A 23,236-nucleotide genomic window follows, 5' to 3' on the forward strand; every position below is an offset into this window, starting at 1 on the left:
AAAGAATCTGGCAATTGGCAATTGATCAACACCACCCAGCCTCCCCCTCTCCGGAAGGGGCAACCTTAGAGCCTTGGGAGAAATAGAAAACAGGCAAGCAGAACCAGCCATGGAGATGAAAGAATGGTGCCTACGTGGGGGTAGGGGGTGGGGAGGTGTTTTTTAAGGGCTCGAGGCTACTAGCTTTGGATTTTGCCTGAGATAATGTGAGGGAACTCTGCTTTGGACACATCCAAAGCAAAGCACATTATCGGGAGTAGTTTGGAAAGTTGCACTTTCTTGAAATCTGGATTTACTCTGATCTGTGGCGTCATCCATAACTAAATTCACACAAGCAACGGCCAGCCAGAGCTCCAGTCCATGGGGAGTCTTAGCTGTTAGCTAAGACTTGAGACTAAAACCATAGGAAAGAGGCTTACTTCCTGCCTCCCTGTGTCTGCAGGAATCCACTCACAGCAAAAGAGAATGCTTGAGAACCAAGCTAATGGCAAAGCAAGAAGTGAATTTGCTTCAGCAGCAGCTGCTGGCCTGGCGGCAGGCCCTGGCCGCAGCTCAGACTGATAACAGGAAGCTGCGGCGGCAGCAGGACACCCAGGTATTTAGAGCCCCAGAGTCAGCCAGTCTGAGCGTGGCCATGAGAAGGGGCACTGGTACTGGGAACAGCCACAGAGCCTCCTGGTATCTAGAGTACCACTGGAAACACCAGAGTCAGGTCCCAAAGAAACTCGGGACAAATGGCTTATTAACATATGAAGGCAGGTGCTCCCAGCATCACAAGTAACAACACACACACACACACACACACACACACACACACACACACACACACACACACACAGTCCCTGAGCTTCATTTCCCTTCTCTTCCCCCAGCTTTTTTTTCTCTGTAGAACCTAGCCATTTTAGCCACATGGTCTCCTGGTTCTCAGCTCTCTGGTCTCCTGGTTCTCAGCTCTCTGGTCTCCTGGTTCTCAGCTCTCTGGTCTCCTGGTTCTCAGCTCTCTGGTCTCCTGGTTCTCGGCTCTCTCGTGGTCCACTCTCTTGCTCCCTCTCTTCTCTTCCTCTCTCCCTCTCCCCCTCCCCTTTCCTAACAAGGCCCTGTCCAGTCTTCTGGACATGTGCAGGCTACTGCTTTCTCTCTCTGCTCTGGGTTCTTCCAGATGCCTCTGGCTGTCCTGTCCCTCGTATCCTCAATAAAATGCTTCACCCTCAACTACCTAGGAGCGGTCACGTCCTCTCCATTCATCGGAACACAGACAAATTGCAAATTGGCCCTACGCTTTTCTTCCTCTTCCTCCTCCCCCACTTCACTTTTTCTTTGCTTTGTTGAGACCATCTGACTTCACAGCTTCTGCTGGCCCAGGACAAGCTCAGCTCCGTCTTCTTTCTCTAACTAGCTTCCCCAGAGATGTTTTGAGAGTGAAGACAAAGCCCAAGTCAGAAGCTCCCTTCCATACTAATGCTTCGGTGCAGTGCCCTGGCCTGCTCAGAGTTGAACCCAACCACTGCTGGTCCTCAGGAGAAAGGCTTTATGGCAATGCAAATGTAGCTTGTGGTTAATTTGAGTGTTTGGTGGATAGGTAATTAGTGTGAATATCATCATCCGATGTTTGGTACAGAGAAACTCAATATTTTGACCTGATAATGTTCTGGAGGGGCATTAGCACATCCTGGCTTTTGTTACAGTTTGTTGTGGGTTCTGGTTCCTCTGACTGAGGTCTCGGGGGCCGGAAGTAGAAGCACCAGGTGAGACAAGATCCTAGGGTTCCTGCTGCTTACCAGCCAGGGCCCAGAGCCCACAAACAGCACAAGCAGCCATGTTTCCAGCCTCAGCTGCGTCTGTTGCCCGCTGCGTCTGTTGCCCGCTGCTGCTGATCGCTTTCTTTCTTGTCTCGGCCCTCCCTTGCTCTAGGCTCAACTGCTGAGGGAGTTGGGACACAGAGTGACTCAAGACTCTGTCACTCGGCAGCAGGTGGAGAGCCTAAAAACATCTGGCCTGCAGAAGCTCCTAGAAGACGTGGAGCAGAAGGAGCACCAGCTGCAGCTCCTGACGGAAGAGGCCGAGCGGGCTTCAAGACTGGGCCAGCTGCAGTGGAGGAAGATGGGCAGAGACCTGCAGCAGGTGAGGCCTGCTGAGCGCAGCCCTGGGGGCTGTGGAGCCTGCCGACCTGGGCTCCACCCAGTGTCTGTTCTCCAGGCCTTTCTGCTACCCTCACAGCAGGCTCTCCTGCTTTGTCAGCTCTAGGCACACCAGGAAATGGTTCTGTACACCACCCTGGGGCAACTGCTCGCAGTTCTGTTCCAGGCTCAGAATTCCAGCGCCCTTCTGACATCCCTGAAAAACAGGTTTCTGCAACTCTAACCTTTGAACCGGGGCCTTTTAGAAAAGTACGAGCCATAATCTGGGAAAGGAGCAAGTATCTGAAAGCTGTAATAAGGAGTTTTTATTCGAGTGTTTCTAGAAATGCAGAGATAAACATGAAAAGCAAAGGTGGTTTGCAGACATAGTTTTTATAACTCCACCCCCTAAGGGAAATAGAAGAGGGTTATTATAATGCAGGTATGGATTAATTCAAGCCCAAATAAGCAGACTAGAGAAGGTAATTCAATAAAGCCTGACGCAGGAGGTGCTTTACACATATCCACGGGTGAATAAAGCCTTTATTCATTCACTAGAGATAACAAAAGACAGAAAAACAATTTTAAAATTAAATTGAACTATTATTGGTCAAGGGTTTCGAGGGCTCCAAGAGAATTAATCTGAATTAAGGGAACACAAGACAAACAATTTTGAAGGGACTGGAGATGAACTACAGCAGAATAGAAGAAAATTAGAATTCTGCATTTGTGAACTTGGCTCATGTCTGGAGTCTAGCACCAGGGACGCTGAGGCAGGGGGATTTCCATGAGTTTGAAGTCAATCTAAGCTACACAGAATGCCAACAAAAAACTTACCTTTTGAGACTTGGTTCTGGTCAAGTTATGGACAGTTCTATTGGGACTGACTCTCGTTGACTCTTACAGAGGAGCTCAGCGAGAAGTCCCTGGGCTTCTCCACCCCAAGTGGCAATTCTCAGCCAGCAAAAGGCCACCAAGAGTCCCCCTTACACACACACCCCACCACGGTCCATGGCCAGCAGTGGCTTCTTTGGCCTATTCCTATCCTATCTCATTGGCATGTATTTATCAGAGGGCCTCTCTATATAATAATCTCAGGAGGTTCAGAATTCCAGGGAGCTTGCTTCTGACAGGCATCCAATAATAACCTTTTGGGTAACTCAGGGGGTTTCATCAGCCTAGGAAGCTACTTTTTCTACCAATTTCTCATTATGGTTATTAATTAAAATCCTGCTGCCAAGCCTTTAATCCCAGCACTAGGGAGGCAGAGGCAGGAGGATCTCTGTGAGTTCAAGGCCAGCCTGGACTACAGAGTGAGTTCCAGGACAGCCAGCACTGTATAGAGGAAACCCTGTCTTGAAAAAGAAACAAACAGTCCCCCCACATACCCCCACAAAAAATCCTGCTGCCTCGCCCTTTGCTCCCCAGCGGCTGACTATGAGGAGAGAGCTGGTGCCCACATCCTTCAAACCTGCTCATCGGAAACTAGTTACCCATGCTGTATTTTCCTGTCACTGAGACAAATTCCTGGCAATGACCACTGAAGGGAGGAAGGTTCCTGTGGCTCAGAGTCTGAGGGGACACAGCCCATTGCGGCAGAGAAGGCGAAGGTGGCTGAAGTGTTAGGCTGCTGGGGACCTCGGCTTCCCCATCAGGAAGCAGAGAGGAGATGAGAAGCAGAACCAGACTATCAAACATGACTCCCGTGACCTACTTCCTTAAAGTTCCAGAACCTTCCAAAACACAAAACATCAAGCATTTAAACACCTGAGCCTGTGTGAGAACTTTCACGTTCAGACGATAATCCTACATTAATTCTTATGTAGTTACTGTTGTTAATTGTTTAGTGGCAGAGATTCTGAAGGCAGTAAAATAAATCTTTTCAGGCTTTTCTCAATAAGCACACATGTCCATCAAAACTGCTGGCTCTTTCTGAACTACCTCTCCATCCCTCCCCTGACAGCCCTTGTGTCTCTGGGTTTTTCCACCCCAAGTGGCAACTCTCAGCCAGCAAAAGGTCACCAAGATCCCCCACCCCCATCCCCTGGCTCATGACCAGCAGTGGCTTCTTTGCCTACCTCTGACCTCCACCTCCATGGATGACTAATAACTGATTGGCTTCAGACAACACCTCTTGCCCGTACTGTGCCTGGAAAGGTCACTTAGGGCATAGGCCTTGGAACCATAGCCCCAGCTGTAACTGGCTGGGTGACTTTGACATTCTTTGTGGCTTTTCTGTGTTAGTTTCTACATCAGTGCAAAGGAGACAACAATATACTTACTTCATAGGTTGGGAGGGAAGATAAAAACTCCAATCCTGGAACAGGGACTGATAGCCAGCCTTCAGTGGGGGTTAGTGTTTACGGTCGTGATGGGACCGTGAATGGAACGCAAGCCTCAGAAACATAGACAGACCTGGACTCAACCCTCTCATTGACTGAGTGAGTGACTTTGGCCAAGGCATGATATACAAGGAGGGTCCTTAGGGGCGGTGGTGGCGTGTACCTTTAATCCCAGCACTTGGGAGGCAGAGCCAGGCGGATCTCTGTGAGTTCGAGGCCAGCCTGGTCTACAGCTCGAGATCCAGGAAAGGTGCAAAACTACACCTAGAAACCCTGTCTCGAAAAAACAAACAAACAAACAAACAAACAAACAAACAAACAAACAAACAAGGAGGGTCCTTAGTAAGCCTGCCTCTTCCCTCTGCTGGTACCTCGCAGATTTCCTGAGCCCTGACTTGGCTCAGGAACTCCTGCTGTGCTTCTTCCAGCCCCATCCCCACCCCTGGAGTATTAAGGCCAGACACTCACAGCTAGCATTCACAGGGCTATGGCTACATGACAACACCCTGCTAACCTGAAGCTCTGATGAGCTACTGAGATCTGAACTACATTTGGAGGAACCCCACACACAGGGTCAGCTTATGGCCACAGTTACTGGTATGGAGGACTTTCTGCTGAGATTTGTTTGTTTGTTTGTTTGTTTGTTTATTGGTTTTTCGAGACAGGGTTTCTCTGTGTAGTTTTGGAGCCTGTCCTGGAACTCTGTATCCCAGGCTGGCCTCGAACTCACAAAGATCCGCCTGCCTCTGCCTCCTGAGTGCTGGGATTAAAGGCATGCACCACCACTGCCCAGCTCTGTTTAGATTTAAAACACACAAGACTATATTTTTAAATTTTTCCTAGAGGTGGGCTGAGGGTGTATGTCAGCTCACAGAGGGCTGGCCTGGTGTGCATGAAGCCTTGAGTTGGGCCTATAGCACTGTTTAGACTGCACATGACTGTGATCCAGCACTTGGGAGGCAGGTGCAGAATCAAGAGTTTGAAGCCAGCCTAGGCTACATGAGATCCTGACTCAAAAATCAAAAGACAGGCAGACAGACAGACAGACAGACAGACACACACACACACACACACACACACACATTTATTTGTCACACTTAAGTCTGAAAATGAGGTCTTAAGCAGATTGGTTCTTTTACAGGGTGTAAGAACAAAATCTGTCCCGTGTTCCCTCCTAGTTCGGGTGGTGGCTGGTAACCCTTGGATTCCTTTAGTTTCTGTTTGTCCTGAGCTACCATTGTTGTCATAGTTCAAAACAATCAGGGGCTCGATTTCAAAATGCCTGCAATTTGTGCAGATGAGGGACACTTTGGATCCTTCCCTGGCCTGGCTAGGGGGTGCTAAGTCACTGTGCAAGGGGAGAGCTGGCCAGGGAAATGTTAGGTCTGCAGGAAGTAGACTTTTCTCAGACATGAGCGGTGTGCTCAGGACCTTGCCAGCAAAGACCAAGCCGTGATGCAGATCTGGGAGAGGGTCCCCCTTTGCTCTGCTTAACTATCCAGGGGTTCATGTGGGCTCCTTGTGTAGATGCTGTGAGCTGGGCTCTAACTTCCCTTTATCCATCCAGTGGAAAAGAAAAATGTTAAACAGAGTGAGTAAAGGCTCTTGCCTACAAATTTGATGACCTGACTTTGATCCATGGGAGACACATGGGTAAAAGAAAGAACCAGTTCCCACAAGTTGTCCTCTGACTCCCACACAGGTACCCTGGCATGCAGGTGTCCAGACACAGACACATGGACACACAGATACAAATAGGTAAATAGATTAAAAAAGAAAAAAAAAGCAAATTTGTCTTTAAAGAAGCATAAAGTTATAAATGAGCTCCTAGCAATTACAAAGCAAGGATTCCATGGATAGTTTTGGGTCTTCTTTATTTAATTTAGTTTACTTTAGCTGTTCATTCTCAGGAGGACAAACTTGGGCCTGAGTTCAGCCTATGTGGGACTCTGAAGACCAACTGCTCATTATGGGGTAGCCTTGGACCCACACTCTCCCTCAAAAGTCACCATGAGCCAAGGGAACCAAAGAAAGCACCACAAAGTCTTCCCTGCTCGCCTCTCTCCTCAGATGAGAAGCCGGCTTGCTCAGGAGCGCAATGTGAAGCTAGATGCCTTCCAACGCGTACGGGAGCTCCAGAGTCAGCTTCATGACATGGAGCAGTCATCTCTCCAGATGGGCTCCCCAAGTGGTAAGCAAACCCTCCTCTGGCTAGAAGAATCACCCAGTCTTAGGGGCCTCCATGATTCCAAGACTGAGTAACAACCCAAGGCCAGGGAGTGGGCTGTCCATGAATGTGGACCGAATAAATAACATATGGACAAAAATCAAAACAAAACCAAAAAACTACTTCTCTGATTTGCATGAAGTTATCTACTTAGTCCATTCAGTCACAGCTGGTTAGAGCATGTAAAATACCACCTGAAGAATGTTAAGCATCGAATTGCTTGTTGGAGCATCTCAATGATTTGTGGTACCAGTGTTATAAAGTTCATTATGAGTGTTGGGTGCTGAAAGTTCAGGGGCTTCTGTGAAGATGTCAATCAGAGTAGCCCTCTGGACAATGTAGACAATGGGCAGCATGGCATCAGACCCCAGAACCACTCTGAATTGGCTTCTTCCCCTGTAAGTTGAGTCCTGAATAAATTCCAGATTGGTCAGAACCATCACCAAATATTGGGTGACTGTGCTCCGGTCATCACCAGGATCAGTCAAGCTCTTCCTTTCCCAGCTGTAGCATAGACTGGTTGAGTGTGCAGGCTTCTGAGGGGGACCACCAGACCCCTGTCACTGCTAGCTGTGTGACTTTAAATAGGTTAATAGACCTCCACACAGTAAAATGCTAATGCCTACCTCCAAGGTTTGTTCTACACATTAATGGAAGAACACACATCTGACACTTAGGGTAATTGTACAAGATGGGTACTACAGTTTCATACATGTGTTTAGTTCTTTATCTATGTTCCCTTTTTGGCTGCTTGCCAACATGAATGAGCTGAGAGAATGCAGTCTTTCAGAAGCAGACAAAGTCAAGTGAGTTGAGGCTTACTAAGCACACAGCTGGACTTGTCCCTGAAACCCACAGGCCCTCCCTCCCTGCCTCCGTGCTTGCCTTGACCTTGCAGTGGGCTTTGGTGTCCCTGCCATAACCTAACTATCCCTGCTGCACCAGCCCTAAGATGGAGTCCTGTTGTGACCACTGCTGCTGGACCAATTCCACATGCCTTCTGCTATGGACCTTTTCTTTCTCCTCCTTCCCTCTACTTCTCTCCAAAGACGTCTTTGTAATCCTCTCTGGGGAATGTCTCCCCGAGAGCTGCCATTCAGGACCCTCAGTAGCTGCACACTTAGGGAGAAGAGCCTCCGTTCTTAGATTGAGTTGGGTGGGGAGAGCTCTTTTCTGGTAGAAGTTACTCCAGGCTTCAGGTCTAGCAGATCCCCTCCACAATGTGTGTGGGAGGTTAGTAAGTGGGTTTGTGGCACCCCACACATAGGAGGAAAAAAAAACAAACAGAGAATTGAATCTTTAAACTGTGCTTTATTCACGGAGCCAATGATCTGAGAAGACAGTGAACTAACACGGTAGAGATCTGTCTTTGGTCTCATCACAGCCAGCGGATTAAATGGAGGGCAAAGGCAGCCAATCACTGCCAAGTTTCCCCTTGCCCCTCTGGTCAGGTGATCGGTCTTGCCTTTGAGGTCTGTGGTGTGGGTACTTTTCTCCTTGTTTCCTCTCTGCAGGAGGCGGGTTCACAGACACAAAGGCCAGCAAGCCTTGCCTACTTAGATTGAAGGTTAACTCAGAACAAACAAACCATTGACTGTGTGCACCCAGAGTCCTTCCTGCAGAATGGACATACAAATGTGCTCTTGAAGCAGGCAGGCATAGGGACCTGCACCCCTCCTCCTCCAATAATTCCCTTACAGCCTAGCCACTTTACCTGCATGTTCTATGCACACAATTTCCCTCTTCAAACAATTTCCCTGGCAGCCTCAGATCTCCTACACGAGACTACACATACCATAATGTCTCTCCACCCCTAACAACAATCAATGCTGAGTGTCTATTTGATTGTGTTCTCAATATATTCCAGCATGAAACACGCCGAATCAGTGGGTGCATGCACAGTAAGTCAATTGTGCCCTCAAAGTCAACTTTTGGGGAGATTACACATCACCTTACGCTTATGCAATCGTGATGATAAGATGCATGATGGGAAAGAATGATTCATAATAGGAGAAATGATTATATGACCTAATCTTTCGGTCAAAATAGAGAACCATCCAATCTATGCTCCTTAAGAACCAGCCTCTTCCTCCTCTTGAGTTCTGTAAGAGGAAACCTTAAACAGTAATTGGGGCCTTGGGGTGCCCTGCTGACTGTCAGTTTTGACAGGGGATCACTCTCTCGTCTGTGCTTTGCCTTGTTTGGAATAAAGCTGTCTTGCTACTTTTTGCAAATCTGTCATTCTCTCTTCCATTCCTTCAAAAAAAGAGCCCAAGGACGTGGAGCTACCTGGCCAGAACTCCCACCACAGGCCGGATGTGGTTCGGCTGTGTGAGGTGGGTAGGCCTTACAGTGCAAGGTGGAGAGGTGGGTAGAACCCTTAAGGGGTGGAGCTTAGCCTGGAGATCCTGTGGTCACTGTGGCGGGGCCCTAGGTAGTTCCTGTGGAGCCCCTTGCTACCTGGGATTGGGTTTCACATTTGTGGCTTGCTGAGAGAAGAATTTGAAGAGACTCGGAAAGATGAAGGAACATTTTATTTGAACTTGAGAGGAAAACAGCAGCAGGGCTTATAAGCAGTCCGTCTCAGCACCAGCTGAGGAAGGTAATGGAGGAGAGAGAGCCCTCCGAGTCAGGGTCCAAGGACGCAGGCCTTCTCAGCAGCAGAGGTCAGGAAGCAGCCACCCCAGGGAGTGTGACTGTGTGGCTGGTATAAGGAGAGAGTAAGAGCATGGGGGAGGCAGGCTAGGATTTTGGCCAACAGACAAAGAAGAGATTAAAAAGAAGGAAAATAAAGTTTTGGGGTTTTTTTGTTGTTGTTGTTGTTTTTTAGTTAGAACTTAGCCAAGCAGGCAGGCTGAGTGTGAAGATTTATATGCACTGCACTGGGGGAGCAGTCTCTGGTGTGTAAGTAGACAGTCTTCTTAGCAGGTAAGGATTCCCTCCTGTCTACTTAGCATGTCTGTCCTGAAGGGTGGCCTTCTGGCCAGCTGGCTGACAGACCCATTAAGTTTAATTCTTAAGGGAAAAGACAGTAGAGCGTATACTTTGGGGTAGCTTTAGAATGTCATTTCTCCAGCCACAGATAGAGGAAGAACTCAGGTCCTATTGTTTTGACCAGGGGAAGTATTTTTCCTCTATTAGGGCCTCAGCAAAGCCCTGCTATCACCTTCTCACATGGTGACTGAAATCTTATGGATGGACACAACTGATTACAAGATGCCATCCATTTTCAGTGGCCTCCAAGCCTCCTAATGTCATCTAGCTACCTAACAAAGTGAAGCCTCACGGGAGCTTTGGAAGAGCACACCTGGCCCTGGACTCACTCTCTGGCCTCAGCTCCGTTTCCGTGTGCTCTTTCCCTCCCTGAGTGTTCATTCAGCAAGGCTGGACAGTTGAGTGCCCATCCACCTCATCCATCCCTCCCCACCTCACCCACCCCTCCCCACCTCACTCACCCCTCCCCACTACACCTACCCTCCTCACCTCACCCACCCTCCCCATCTCCTGATCATGGACTTTGATCCTCTAGAGCTACGAACCAAATCCATCTCTCTTCTTTACAGTGTTAGCCTGCCTCTAGCATTTATTCTAGCCACGGAAACTAGACCAGTCACAGTGTCCCTTTCCTTCCTGGGCCATCCCAGTGGACAGGAACCCTCTACTCCACCTCCTCAGGAGTCATGAGCTGTCCCTTCCCTTCCTTTCTCCACACTTGTATTTCCTGTTGGTTGAGGATCCTTGATGACAGTTCTCTAGGATGTATCACCCAGAAGATATCTTGCAACTAACAATTGTATATCCATCATGTATGAGTCAAGACCATAAAATCTCCTGAAATAGAAGCCTTCATTGAAGCTGGGTTTGATGGCTCATGCCTGTGATCCTGGCCTACAGCCCCAGTGCTCAGGGTACCCCAGCACCGAAGCCAGAAAGGACTGAGTGAGATCGGGGCCAGTCTGAGCTATACAAAAACAACAGCAGCCAAACAAACTTGAACAAAACACCTCTGGACCAGACATTTCGGGGAGGGGTGGGTGAGGTGGGGGAGAGTGGGTGTGGTGGGGAGGGGCGGGGGAGGTGGGGAGGGGTGGATGAGGTGGGGAGGGTGGAGAGGGTGGGGAGGGATGGGTGAGGTGGATGGGTGTTCTACTGCCCAGCCTTGCTCATAGTCAAGCTTCTTAAGAGTTACCTGTAATCACTCTTGATTCCCTCTACAGCTCACATCCACCAGGGAGAGGGAGCAGAGACACACAGAATACTGTGGTTGCTAATTTTGGTAGTTTAGGGATGCTTTCTAAGCGACTACTGTGAGTCTCTTCTACCAGACAGCTCATGTGTCGCCATTCTCAATGTGTGACTTCTACTTCATGGTCAAAATGGCTGCTTAAGCTTCCCAGCCAACGGGAAGTAAGAAAACTAAGCGTGCACTGCTCTCTTAAAGGGACGTTCCTGGAAGTTACCTAGGACCCTCTGGTGTCTATCTCATTAGCTGATGTTGAGCCCAGAAGACTAGAGTATCTAGCTTTTATTGCAGGACACTAAACGTATGACAAAAAGTTGGGGGCTCCATTACTAAGGAAGCAAAGGAAGGTATTTAGGGACCAAGTACAGGTCTCTGCCATGTCACCCACCATCTGCTTTTTAAGAGCGGCACCTCTTCACTGCCGCTGATCTTGCCAGTCTCACAGAGTCCGGGGTCTCTACGTGGATGGGCGTTGCCGAGTTCTCATACCCTATTCCGCAGTATTTGAAGCAGATGATCTAGTACTTCCAAGCTGCCTCTCCTGCTTGCTTTCATGCCATTGACGCCTGGGGCAGGCCTCTGCTTCCTCTGGCTGCTGCTTCTGAGGCTCTTTTTCTTGTTCCCTCCTCCCATAGCCAGCCTCTAACCAACAGAGCCAAGCGTTCAGAGCTACACCTGACCTCTTCTCACATTGCTTCTGAGTGGTGAGGGCCCCAGACCCCATGGCTTTAATCCTTCTTTGCCAAGTCTACATCTGCAGCTCAAAACTGTCCTCTGGGGCTGGAAAGATGGCTCAGTGGTTAGGGCACTGGCTGTTACTCCAGAGGACCCCGGGTTCAATTCCCAGCACCCATATGGCAGCTCATAATTGCCTATAACTCCAGTTTCAGGGGATCCGACACTTTCACACAGACATACATGCAGAAAAAACATGAATGTATATGAAATAAATAAATTATATTAAAAAAAAAACAAAAAAACAAAAACCTGTCCTCTGTGCTCTAGACCCGAATATCAAATGTCTACTGGCTGGCTGGCTTCCTCTGCTCTAGTCTCTGGGTTACATGTTCAACAGGTGAATTAGGACCCATCTTCAATTCCTTCCCTGATCTGACTCCTTTGGGAGAGAGGTGTTGTCTCAGCAAATGGTATTGACAAATAACCAGTTGAGCTGGGCAGTGATGGCACACACCTTTAATCCCAGCACTCGGGAGGCAGAGGCAGGTGGATCTCTGTGAGTTCGAGGCCAGCCTGGGCTACAGAGTGAGTTTCAGGACAGCCTCCAAAGCTACACAGAGAAACCCTGTCTCAAAAAACAAGAAAGAAAGAAAGAAAGAAAGAAAGAAAGAAAGAAAGAAAGAAAGAAAGAAAGAAAGAAAGACACCCCCCCCACACACACACAAAACAAAAAAACAAAACAAAAAAACCCAGTTGACCTGAGTCAGAACCTGAATGCTGTTCTTCCTTATCTCTGGTTAAGCACATCCTATTAATGAGAATAAACCTTGGTCTACTCACATTTACCTTGAAGAGATCAAATCTCCCATGATCTCCTTTTCTCTCTGTCATGTCATCCCCTGGCAAAAAAAAGTGACATCTTCACTTAAGCTAAATGTTTAAGTTCTGAAAGTTTATAAGTTACATCTGGCTCTGTACATTGCTGCAACCAGAGATCTACTTTATTTTCTTTCTTTGTTTCTTTTTAGGGTTTATATCCCAGACCCACTGCTCCCTAAACTCTGCGTCAGCATTATCCAGATGTTCTCACCAACGTTTTCCCAAGACTGATCTTCTAGGCAGTAAAATGACAGGAAGGCTTCGAAGACCCAAGACTGTGAGTGATGCTAAGCTTGCATATACATAGGAGACAATAAAGTCATGTACACCAGTGTTACAAGTCTAGGGTGACTTCAAACTTACATTAGAAAAATTCTACATCCGAATGTTAGCTAGGTAGTTTGGATCTGTTTTACAGATCCAAGGGCATCTTCTGGATTACAACTCACTCAATGGCTCTGGAAATCAGTTCCAGACAGAGCCTTACTGTATTCTCTATGAGTTTCTTCTTTAATCATCTACAGTAATTATTAGCATCCCCCTACCTCCATCTTTTATTTATTGATTGATTGGTTTGGCATGTGTATGTCATATACATATCTGCACATCTGCACATGTTCCAGCATGTGTGTATGGAGGTCAGGGAACAAATTGAAGGCATCACTTCTCTCTTTCCATCACATTGGTTCTGGGGATTAAACTCACCTTTGCCTACTGAGCCCTCTCATGGGTCCCCAGACTTTCCTTGTGGCGCTTTGGATTGACAGCGATTCTGCAGCTGGCGGGTCTAGTTCTGGATGGAAGTTCACTGCAGCATTTAAAATATACAGTGAAGGAAGGGTAGGAAGAAGGTGGGAGTCGATGAGGCCTCAGCCAATCAGAGCCATGCTACTATGGTTACCACTCACTCTACTCCTCAGTCTGTGCAGTCTTCTTTCCCTAAACTGTGAAATTCTAGTAGCTGTCCTTTAATGTTCATGAGGAGTTGGTTCCAGGACCCTCATGGGTCCCCAAATCCACCAGTGTTTAATTCCCTTACATAAAATAGTGTAGCATTTGCATATGATCTGCACACCATCTCCTATATACTTCAAATCACCTCTTGATTACTTATAATATTTAAACAATGTAAATAATTGTTATATCACTTAGGGAATGTTGACAGGGAAAAAGTCTGTACATGTGGTACAAATTTGATCTTTTTCAAATATTTTTGATTTGTGGTTGGTTGAGTCCATGAATACAGCATGGAGAAAAAATAGTATATTTGGGGTTTTTTGTTGTTGTTGTTGTTGTTGTTTTTGTTTTTGTTTTTTTGTAAAGGCCTTTTACAAAAGAGAAGGTTGCTGTATGTTTAGGAAAATGGGACATTTCACGATTCAGCCTGTCTTCATGTCACTTTTGAAAGCTCTGAGTATTTTGGGGGTGTCACTGGTCATAGCCCTTGTGGTTCAAGAGGCTGAGTAGCTAAGTGCATCAATGGAGAACCACTGTGTGTGGAACCTGGCAGGGCAATAGACGAGGGCTAATTGTTGGTTGGCTTTTGCCAAATAACCCTACTCAGATACTATGACAAACCACTGAATAAACTAAATACCTGGCGATGAAGTATCTTGTGGTTCCATGAGCATGAGGACAGTAGGGATCCCCAAGCAGAAAACATGAGGGCAGGCCACAGACAGCGTGAGCTCGAGCCTCTTCAAGCCTATCTGTGGTGTGACTTCCTAAGCAAGGATAGGAGACAGGACAGAGAAACGCGGACAGGCGGGAGTGTACACATGACTGCAGTATATACACAGATGATTCTCTGAAAACACGCGCAGTGCTGACACAAAGATAGAATGCTAAGGAGTGTGTAGGTGTTCCAGGCTGGCACGTCTTCTCTTCCTCACCTGGAATGCCTTTCACTGGTGGGCTCGTTCTTGATGAGAGGGCCCACCGCAGGCAGCCTCTAGACAGAAGCAGTGATGTTAGCCTCAGTGGCGGCAGCACCCCTATGTCATAAGAACCCTTTGCCAGCAGGGCAGTGGTGGCACATGCCTTTAATTCCAGCACTGGGGTGGTGGTGGGGGTTTGCAGAGGCAGGCAGATCTCTGTGAGTTTGAGGTCAGCCTGGTCTACAGAGCTAGTTACAGGACAGCCAGAGCTACACAGAGAGACCTTGACTAAAAAAAAAAAAAAAAATCCTTTGCCAACTTGGAAAAATTGCCTTATCAACTTGATATTACAGGTACCAATGAAGCACAAAGAAAGGACTGATGAGGGTTTTCTACCCAATGTGGCAGAAAATGTTCAGCTTACATCTTTTCAAGTCCAAACAGCTCCGCCCAGGATTTCATTCAGACCTGATAGGTAATCTTTTTGTGTGTGTCTAGTTTATTTCTGTGTGCATTTAGATGGATAAAAATGACTCCAGCTCTGTTCACCTTTTCATCTAGCTTTTCTTCTCGGCATGGGGCAGACAATATTGAAGAACTGAGATGAATTCATCTCAAGTGTCCAGATGAAGCCAGATTTGGTCCCAGATCTGAAAACATCCGAGCACTGGTGTGCGTCCTACAAGCTCTTTCCGGTTCCTGGCTGCCCAGCAGTCTCTCAGTTTCAGTTTTGAGTAACAGGTAGATAGAGGGTGGTCCAAGATAGAGGGCCTTGATGCTGTGCTCTCCTTACTAAGAAGTGAAGACCCAGGCCTAGTGCTGGGTCCTTTGTTAAGAGTGCTGGCTGCTCTTAGGACCCCTATTCAGTCCCAGCTCCCACTTGGCAGCTCAGTTATCTGTAACTTTAGTTCCAGGGGATCTGATGCCCTCTTCTGGCCTCTGTGGGTACTGGGCATGCAGGTGATACACATACATACACTCAGGTAAACATACACATAAAGTAAAAATAAATCTTTACATGTTATTAAAAAAACATTACAGTTCAATAAAAATTCATTCAAACAAATTTCAAAGCATTTTTTTTATTTTACTTAAATGTATCATCCTTTCTTATTTCTTCCTGCAAATGCTAAAACTCTTAACTTTATACGTCTTTTTATAAAAAAAATTAAAAAATCAAAAAAAAAGATTTTATTACATTCGCCACACACACACACACACACACACACACACACACACACACACAGATTTATTTTATGTGTGTGAGTGTTTTGCATGCATGTATGTATGTATGAGCACATTCATGCCTGGTACCAGAAAAGTCAGAAGAGGTCATCAGATTCCCTGGGACTGAAGTCGTAGATGGCTGGGGTGCTAGGAATCAAACCTGGGTCCTCTGCAAGAGAAGTGCTCTTAACCACTGAGCAAATTCTCCAGTCCACTTTAGTAAATTCTTAATCCAATTCCTTTCCTTGTTCAGACTAGAAAACCTATTGTGGGTAAAAAGAGATGAATGGATCAAAATAGATCAAAGAGCCATATTTACATGTATAAGTCCATACATTGCCATAGTCGGATCTTAAATGTCTCCCAAAGGCCCACTGTGCTGATAAGATTTTTGTCAAGCTGACTCACACTGGCCTCATTTAGAACAAGGGACAAGCAACTGAAGAACTGCCTCCATTGGATCAGCCTATGGGCATATCTATAGGGCATCCAGCCCATTGTGAGCAGTGCCCCCTCAGGAGGTGGTCCTGGATTGTGCAAAAGAGCAGGCTGAGCAAGCCACGGGAAGCTAACCAGTAACCAGTATTCCTCTGACTTAAGTTCCTGCCTTGGCTTCCCTCAAGGATGGTCTGTAACCTGTCAGCCAAATAAATGGCTTCTTCCCCACGTTATTTTAGTCAGTGCGTTCACAAAGCATCAGAGAGGCAAACGAAGGCTCTCTAGGGAACTGAAGGGAAGGATTCCCATTTTCTACTCTGTCAAAACATAAACATTAAAAATGGACGAATCTGTACAGGCTTCGAAGGAGCAGAGGGTAACAGAGGAAACGTTCCGACAACTTGTAGCAGTGTGACCACCAGGGTGTGTTTCAGCTTCTCCAAAGATGGGTGCAGTTGCTGAAGAGGGTAGCATCAATAAAAAGAAGCTACATGGCTAGCCATATATGTGGACACTTGGTCACTGGGAAGCAGAACTCTTTGAAAGGATTTGGATCAGGTGGTGTGGCCTTGTGGAGCATGCCACCACATTTCTGGCCATGATGAGAATGGACTAAGCCTCTGAAGCTGTAAGTCAGCCCCAATAAAAGCTTTCCTTTATAAGAGTTACCATGTCACGGTGTCTCTTCACAGCAATAGAGTTCTGACTAAGACAGTAGTAAGCTTGAGTAAGCATTCATGTGTTGCTTCTATGTGAGTGCTATGGATCTAAACTAGGTCCCCACACTTGCTCTTGTACTGTGCATACCTGTAATCCCAATGCCATGAGGAGGGGACAGGAGGATCCCAGGAACTCTCGGGTCAGCCAGTCTAGACAGTGAAGTTCCAACTCATTGAGAGATCCTGTCTCAAAAAAAAAATAAGGTGGAGAGCAATTGAAAAAGACATCTGAGATTGACCTCTGACCTCTATACATATACAAACATACACATAAAACACATGCATGGCAGCTCTTATAAAGGAAAGTTTTAGAGATTTAGTCCATTGTCATCATGGCAGGGAGTATGACAGTATGTAGGCAGATGGGGTGGTGAAGTAGCTGAGAGTTCTACATCCAGATCCGTAGACAGCAGGAACGGAGCGACTCTAGGCTTGGCATGGACTTCTGAAATCTCAAAGCCCATCCCCAGGGACACACTTTCTCCAACAAGGCCACATCTCCTAATCCTTTTAAACATCCAAATCTATGCGCCTATGGAAGCCATTCTCATCCAAACCACCACAATGGTGAATAAAGCAATTGCAGGTATGTGGTAGTGCTGGCAGAAACATGGGCAAGAGAGGCAATCCTTATCCAGAATATGTACCTGTGTTAGCAAAGAGAAAATTCTGGCCCTTCTTAATGAAAAAAAAAAAAAAAATCCTAATATAATCAGCCTGCTGCCAGACACACAATTGTGTCCTGTGGAGTTGATACCTACTTGGTAAACTCCAGGCAAATGAGAGTGCCTCAAAAAAACCACTAGAACAGACATGAAGCAGATGTGCACATCTGTAATTCCAGTTCTCCTACAGTGAAGTGGGAAATGGAGACAGGAGAACTTGCAGGCAAGTTAGATGTGTCAAAGAAAGGCTTGATCATACCCTGACTGGTTAGCTATGCATAACTCTTGCCCACAGCTTCAACCTAAACCTCATGCCAAGACCCCAGAGATGGGCTTTGAGCAGGGAGGTATCACTGCATCTGTTCCTCTTTCCAATGTGCCTATCTTGAATAAATCTCCCTTTTACTATTGTTTGCTCAACCTCCTTAAAGACAGGTGGCTAAACCCAGCTTATTGGGGCTATCAGGGTCCAGGCTTTTTCTCTGAATTACTGATACATCAGTTACAGCAACAACAAAAATGTAGCTAATACAGAAAATTGGTACCAAAAGTGGGATTGTTGTTTTAAGAAACCTGACTGTGATTCTTGGGCCTTGAACTGTTTTGTGGGAGGAATGTTGAAGTTTGGAGCTGTGGGCTACAGAAGCCCAGAAGGCTGTCAGCACAGACTCAGGGGCGAATTCTGGTGGGGGATTGGAAAACCAAAGTACAGATGGAAATGAATACAGTAACACCTGGTCTCATGAGGTTTCAGAGGGGAACAAGGACTCTTTTGGGAAATGAGCTAGAAGTCATTTATTATCCTTCTGGAATAGAATAAGACGGCATTCTGCCTATGTCCTGAATAATTGAATGTGGCTGAATTCAAAAGTAATGGACTAAGTAATTGTCGTAGTTTTTTGTCCTACTTGCTGTGAAGAGACACCATGACCAAGGCAACTTACAAAAGAAAGCATTTAACTGGAGATTGTTTACAGTTTCAGAGGGTGAGTCCATGACCGTCATGGTGCGGAGAACATGGCTACAGGAAGGCAGGCATGGTGCTGGAGCAGTAGTTGAGAGCTTACATCTGATTCACAAGCAGCAGGCGTGTGTGTGTGTGTGTGTGTGTGTGTGTGTGTGTGTGTGTGTGTGTGTGTGTATGTGCGAGGGGCCTGATGTAGGCTTTTGAAACCTTAACGCCCACCCCCAGTGACACACCTCCTCCAACAAGGCCACAGATACTGGTGAAATTATTAAGGCCACTCCACGTAGTTAAAAGGGAGGTTTATTTTGTGGGGTAACTTACAAAATGAAGGGGTAGGTTGCAGGGTCTGGCAAAGGTATAGCGCAGTCTGGCGGTGTTCTCTGGAGAACTCTGCTCGGTCTACCTCCAGCGTCCAGGGTCCACGAACCAAGAGAGAGACCTCCTCTCAATCCTCGGTCTTCAGCTTCCTCCTCCACCCTGCCTTGTAGGCGTGACCATTACCGAAGCCTCAATGGCGGTTGGAACTTCCAGGCCAATGCTGGGATGGCTATCCACTACACACACCTCCTACTCCTTCCTAAACAGTCCACCAACTGGTAACTAAACATTCAAATATATGCACCTCTGAGGGACAGTCTCATACAAACCACTACAGCTGTTAATTAGTGAGAATTTCAAAACAGTCTAATAGCTAGGCTGTCAAATAGGATATGAAAATATATAGTTTGTCAAGGAAAGGGGTATGACCAAATTTAAAGATGCAAATAAGTTTGGTACAGAGAGAGCAGTTGAATTATTCAAGAGATTAGTGCCATAAAAGCAAAATCTTGTATTCCACACTGGGATAACAGGAATGGAGCTCTAAAAGCAAGACCCTCTCCTCCCATGAAAACTCCATTTTGTGAAAATGCAAATTCCTTTGAAAGGAGAGAACTTGATATGAGCATGTTGTTGAAGGAGTTCCCTGCCGGAAAGCGACCTAGGTTGAGATCATTACAGCTGTAGTAGAACGAGGCCAGACTACATCTCCAATTTATGCAGAACTTAGCAGCACTGTCCACATGGCATTGGTGTGAAAGACAAGCAAAATGCAAATGATGTGGCACATGAAAGCCCACACCAGTGTTCAAGGAAGCTGCTGAGGCAGGCAATGCCTGCAAAGGTTAGATGCCCAGCATGGGGACCAAGAAGCCATTGCGTGAAGCTGTGAAGACATTTGAAGTTGGACTGCATTCATCTTACTTTATAGGATACCCATGAGCTTATGAGGGCCAAGGGTGGGATGTAACCGTTTGTTGACAAGTAGTTTGTTATGGTTAACTTCTGTCAACCTGACTGGACTTTGGAATTACCTAAGAGACATAACCTCTGGGCATTGCCTAAGAGACATAAGGAGGTTCCAAAGAGATTAAGGAGGGAAGAACCACTTAAAAGTAGTTTGAAAAAGGAGCATGAGCCAGCAACGGCAGTGCACACCACCATCATGTAATCCCAGTGCTCAGGAAGCAGAAGCAAGGCATATCTGAGTTTCATGCCAGAGCTACAAAGTGAGATCCTGTCTCAAACCTGCCACCTTCCTACCACCCCCAAAAGGAAGAAAGTCTGATGTGTTCCTATATTCCCTTCTCTGCTTTCTGATCTGATAACTGGACAGTTCCAGCTGCCACACCTTCCTACCATCCCAAGGTGCGCATCCCAAGGTGCGATCTACTAATAACTGGACAGTTCCAGCTGCCATACCTGGTAACTAGACAGTTCCCACTGCCATGCCTTCCTACCATCCCAAGGTGTGATCTACCAATAATTGAACAGTTTCAGCTGCCATGCCTTCCTACCATCCCAAGGTGTGATCTACTAATAACTGGACAGTTCCAGCTGCCATACCTGGTAACTAGACAGTTCCCACTGCCACGCCTTCCTACCATCCCAAGGTGTGATCTACTGATAACTCAGTTCCTGCTGCCATGTCTTCTTACCATCCCAAGGTGTGATCTATCAATGACTGAACAGTTCCAGCTGCCACACCTTCCTACCATCCCAGGGTGTGATCTACTGATAACTAAACAGTTCCAGCTGCCACACCTTCCTACCATCCCAGGGTGTGATCTACTGATAACTAAACAGTTCCAGCTGCCATGCCTTCCTACCATCCCAGGGTGTGATCTACTGATAACTAAACAGTTCCAGCTGCCATGCCTTCCTACCATCCCAGGGTGCGATCTACTGATGATAACTAAACAGTTCCAGCTGACATGCCTTCCTACCATCCCAGGGTGTGCAACAGAACCCACAATTGCTTCTGTCAGCTGTTCACAGCAATAAAAATTAATACACATGCATTTCTGTATTACTTGAATAGCTGAAAGTTAAAACATAGGAATTCTCTTTTGAGACAGGATCTCATGTAGTCCAGGCTACTCAAGTCACTGTATTAAAGTTGGCTTGAACTCCTGATCCACTGCCTCTACCTCCCAAGTAGTCAGATGAGAGAACATGTGGCTCTCTCTTGAACTTTTGCTTTTATCAAAACAAAGTGAGACTGTATTTTCAGAGAACTCTTAGAAAGAAGCTGTGTCTGTAGAGACTGAGTACTGTGGAGACTAGAATGCTGCAGGTCTAGAGACTTGGCCTGTCTTGGCCTAGCTCTAATCCTCTGAAGAGCTATTCTGAGCCCACCTGTGCTGGAAAAACCTGTGACTAATAACCTTTCGGTATCTAGTAACTTAGTAGACCACTAGCTTCCACCAACCCCAAAGCTAAGAATAACCTTTCAGTATCTAGTAACTAACCAGACCACTAGCTTCCACCAAACCCAACGCTAAGAATAACCTTTTGGTATCTAGTAACTAACCAGACCACTAGCTTCCACCAACCCCAAAGCTAAGAATAACCTTTCAGTATCTAGTAACAAACCAGACCACTAGCTTCCACTAACCCCAAAGCTAAGAATAACCTTTCAGTATCTAGTAACTAACCAGACCACTAGCTTCCACTAACCCCAAAGCTAAGAATAACCTTTCGGTATCTAGTAACTAACCAGACCACTAGCTTCCACCAACCCTAAAGCTAAGAAAGTCATCACAAAGCATCTTGGGCCTATAGAAAAACTTCCCCATCTCACTGTAAGCACCTCTCTGATGTAGCCACTGTTGAGTTTTAAACTTGCCTTGATTATGAACTTCTTTGTTCTAAAAAATTTAAAACAACTTCCACATTCGGTCACGGAATTTGGGGTAACCTAAATCTGTTTCCAGGCCATGGTCACTCAAACTGGCTCCTGAATAAACTATTTCTTATTCCCTTAAGATGACAGCTATGATGTTTGCATACATTAGGTAATGGACAAAACAAGAGCCAGCCTCCTGTCCTTAATTTCTAGGGAGCCCAGGCAGAAACCAGAGGACCTATAAGGTGAAGAGGCAGAGATGAAAGCCAAGAGATGAAGGAAGCTTCTGAGGTTCCTTCCCACGGCGGCAGACCAGAGGGAGCTGAAGTGATACCAAACATGCTTCCGAAGAACAATTATAAAAGTAGGAACACAAAAACACCCTGTACTTCCCAACTTACATCTGGCATCCAATCAAAATTTACTAAGCATGCATCCAAACCTGAAACCACAATCCAGTGTGAGCAGAAAAGTCAACAGAAAGTGACCCAGATGTTGGCATTAGCAATGCTATGCAGACATTAAAAAATTACTCTAATTAAAAACCCACACAAGTACAAAAACAACCCACTATGTAGAGAAACACACACATATCACATTAATACCAAAAAATGCTATGGAACTTAAAGAGGCAATTTTAATTACTCTAGTATGTAACACAATAGCCTGTGGACCCATTTCTAGCAACCTCTATAAAACGTCTTCATCAAGATGGAGAGTGTGGACCCCCACCAAAGGTTGGACATCTTCCAATGATGAAAACACAGACCCAAACAGCTCAACAGATCTCCAAACACAAGAAACAAGGAAAACTGTTAACAGCCCCCAACCATCAGTTTGCTCAAACCCAGTAGCAGAGGCAAACGTACAGAACAAACGATGCTAACAGACTTGTCATCGTGTCCTATGATGTCCTTTTCATGTGAAAAGACAATGGATCAAAAATTTGCAAATATGTATGGCAAAAAAGATAGCAACCTTGGACTGCATATTCAAATTTCCTGAAAAAGTCAATGACTACCAATCATCTATAATGAATACGGTGCATTTGTATTAGGAAAACAAAATACAATTAAGAGGCAGGATACACAAAAGGTGTTTTTACCAATGGCTACACTAACAAAAACTCAAACATTACTAAATTTAAAAGTGCTAATCCACACCCTTTAACACACCCAGCACCCAAGGGCTATCTATAATGAGCACAGGCAATGGGGAAAACACACAAAACCTATTTCACTATTATTAATCTCAATGTTTTAGGAAGTTAAGCTATGAAGTTTTATGTAATTACCAAATAAGGATAACATGGAACTGAGGCCCTCATTTCTAAGGCAAATTATTAAATCTATCCTTCTATCCAGACTTTGCAAGGGAGTGGTGAATAAACTCAGTGTAATGTAAGTGGTCAAATACCGACGCTTTTGCACATGATCCAACAGAACCAGACTGCAGACAGTTTGACACTCTAAACAGAAGCCGAGTGTCCTTCCGCATGCACACTGAAGTAAAGGGCAGGATGTGGCTAGCAGGACAGCTCAGTCCCTGAAACCAGAAAGGGAAAGGAGAACTGTCTCCACAGATGTGTCCTCTGACCTACTCTCTCATCCACTCTTGGTGAAGGTGAGCTTGGGGTGCGTCCTTCTGTCCTCTGTCCAGCTATCATCTAAGGTTCTGTTCTCTACTGACTG

At 46.1% G+C, this 23,236-nt stretch overlaps 1 protein-coding gene across 1 annotated transcript in view; it reads left to right on the plus strand.

Moving 5' to 3' along the window:
• The window catches only part of LOC118570606, a 173,289-nt gene extending 157,989 nt beyond the window's left edge, over window positions 1-15,300 (plus strand). The window contains 6 exon segments of the mRNA XM_036169266.1: window positions 443-595; window positions 1,912-2,121; window positions 6,530-6,650; window positions 12,636-12,763; window positions 14,717-14,838; window positions 14,925-15,300. Coding sequence (XP_036025159.1) covers window positions 443-595; window positions 1,912-2,121; window positions 6,530-6,650; window positions 12,636-12,763; window positions 14,717-14,838; window positions 14,925-14,970 — 780 coding nt within the window. The 3' untranslated portion in view covers window positions 14,971-15,300.
• The last annotated feature ends 7,936 nt before the right edge of the window (window positions 15,301-23,236 follow it).

Source organism: Onychomys torridus, chromosome 19 (genome assembly GCF_903995425.1).
Source record: "Onychomys torridus chromosome 19, mOncTor1.1, whole genome shotgun sequence".
In the NCBI taxonomy this organism is placed as follows: Eukaryota; Metazoa; Chordata; class Mammalia; order Rodentia; family Cricetidae; genus Onychomys; species Onychomys torridus.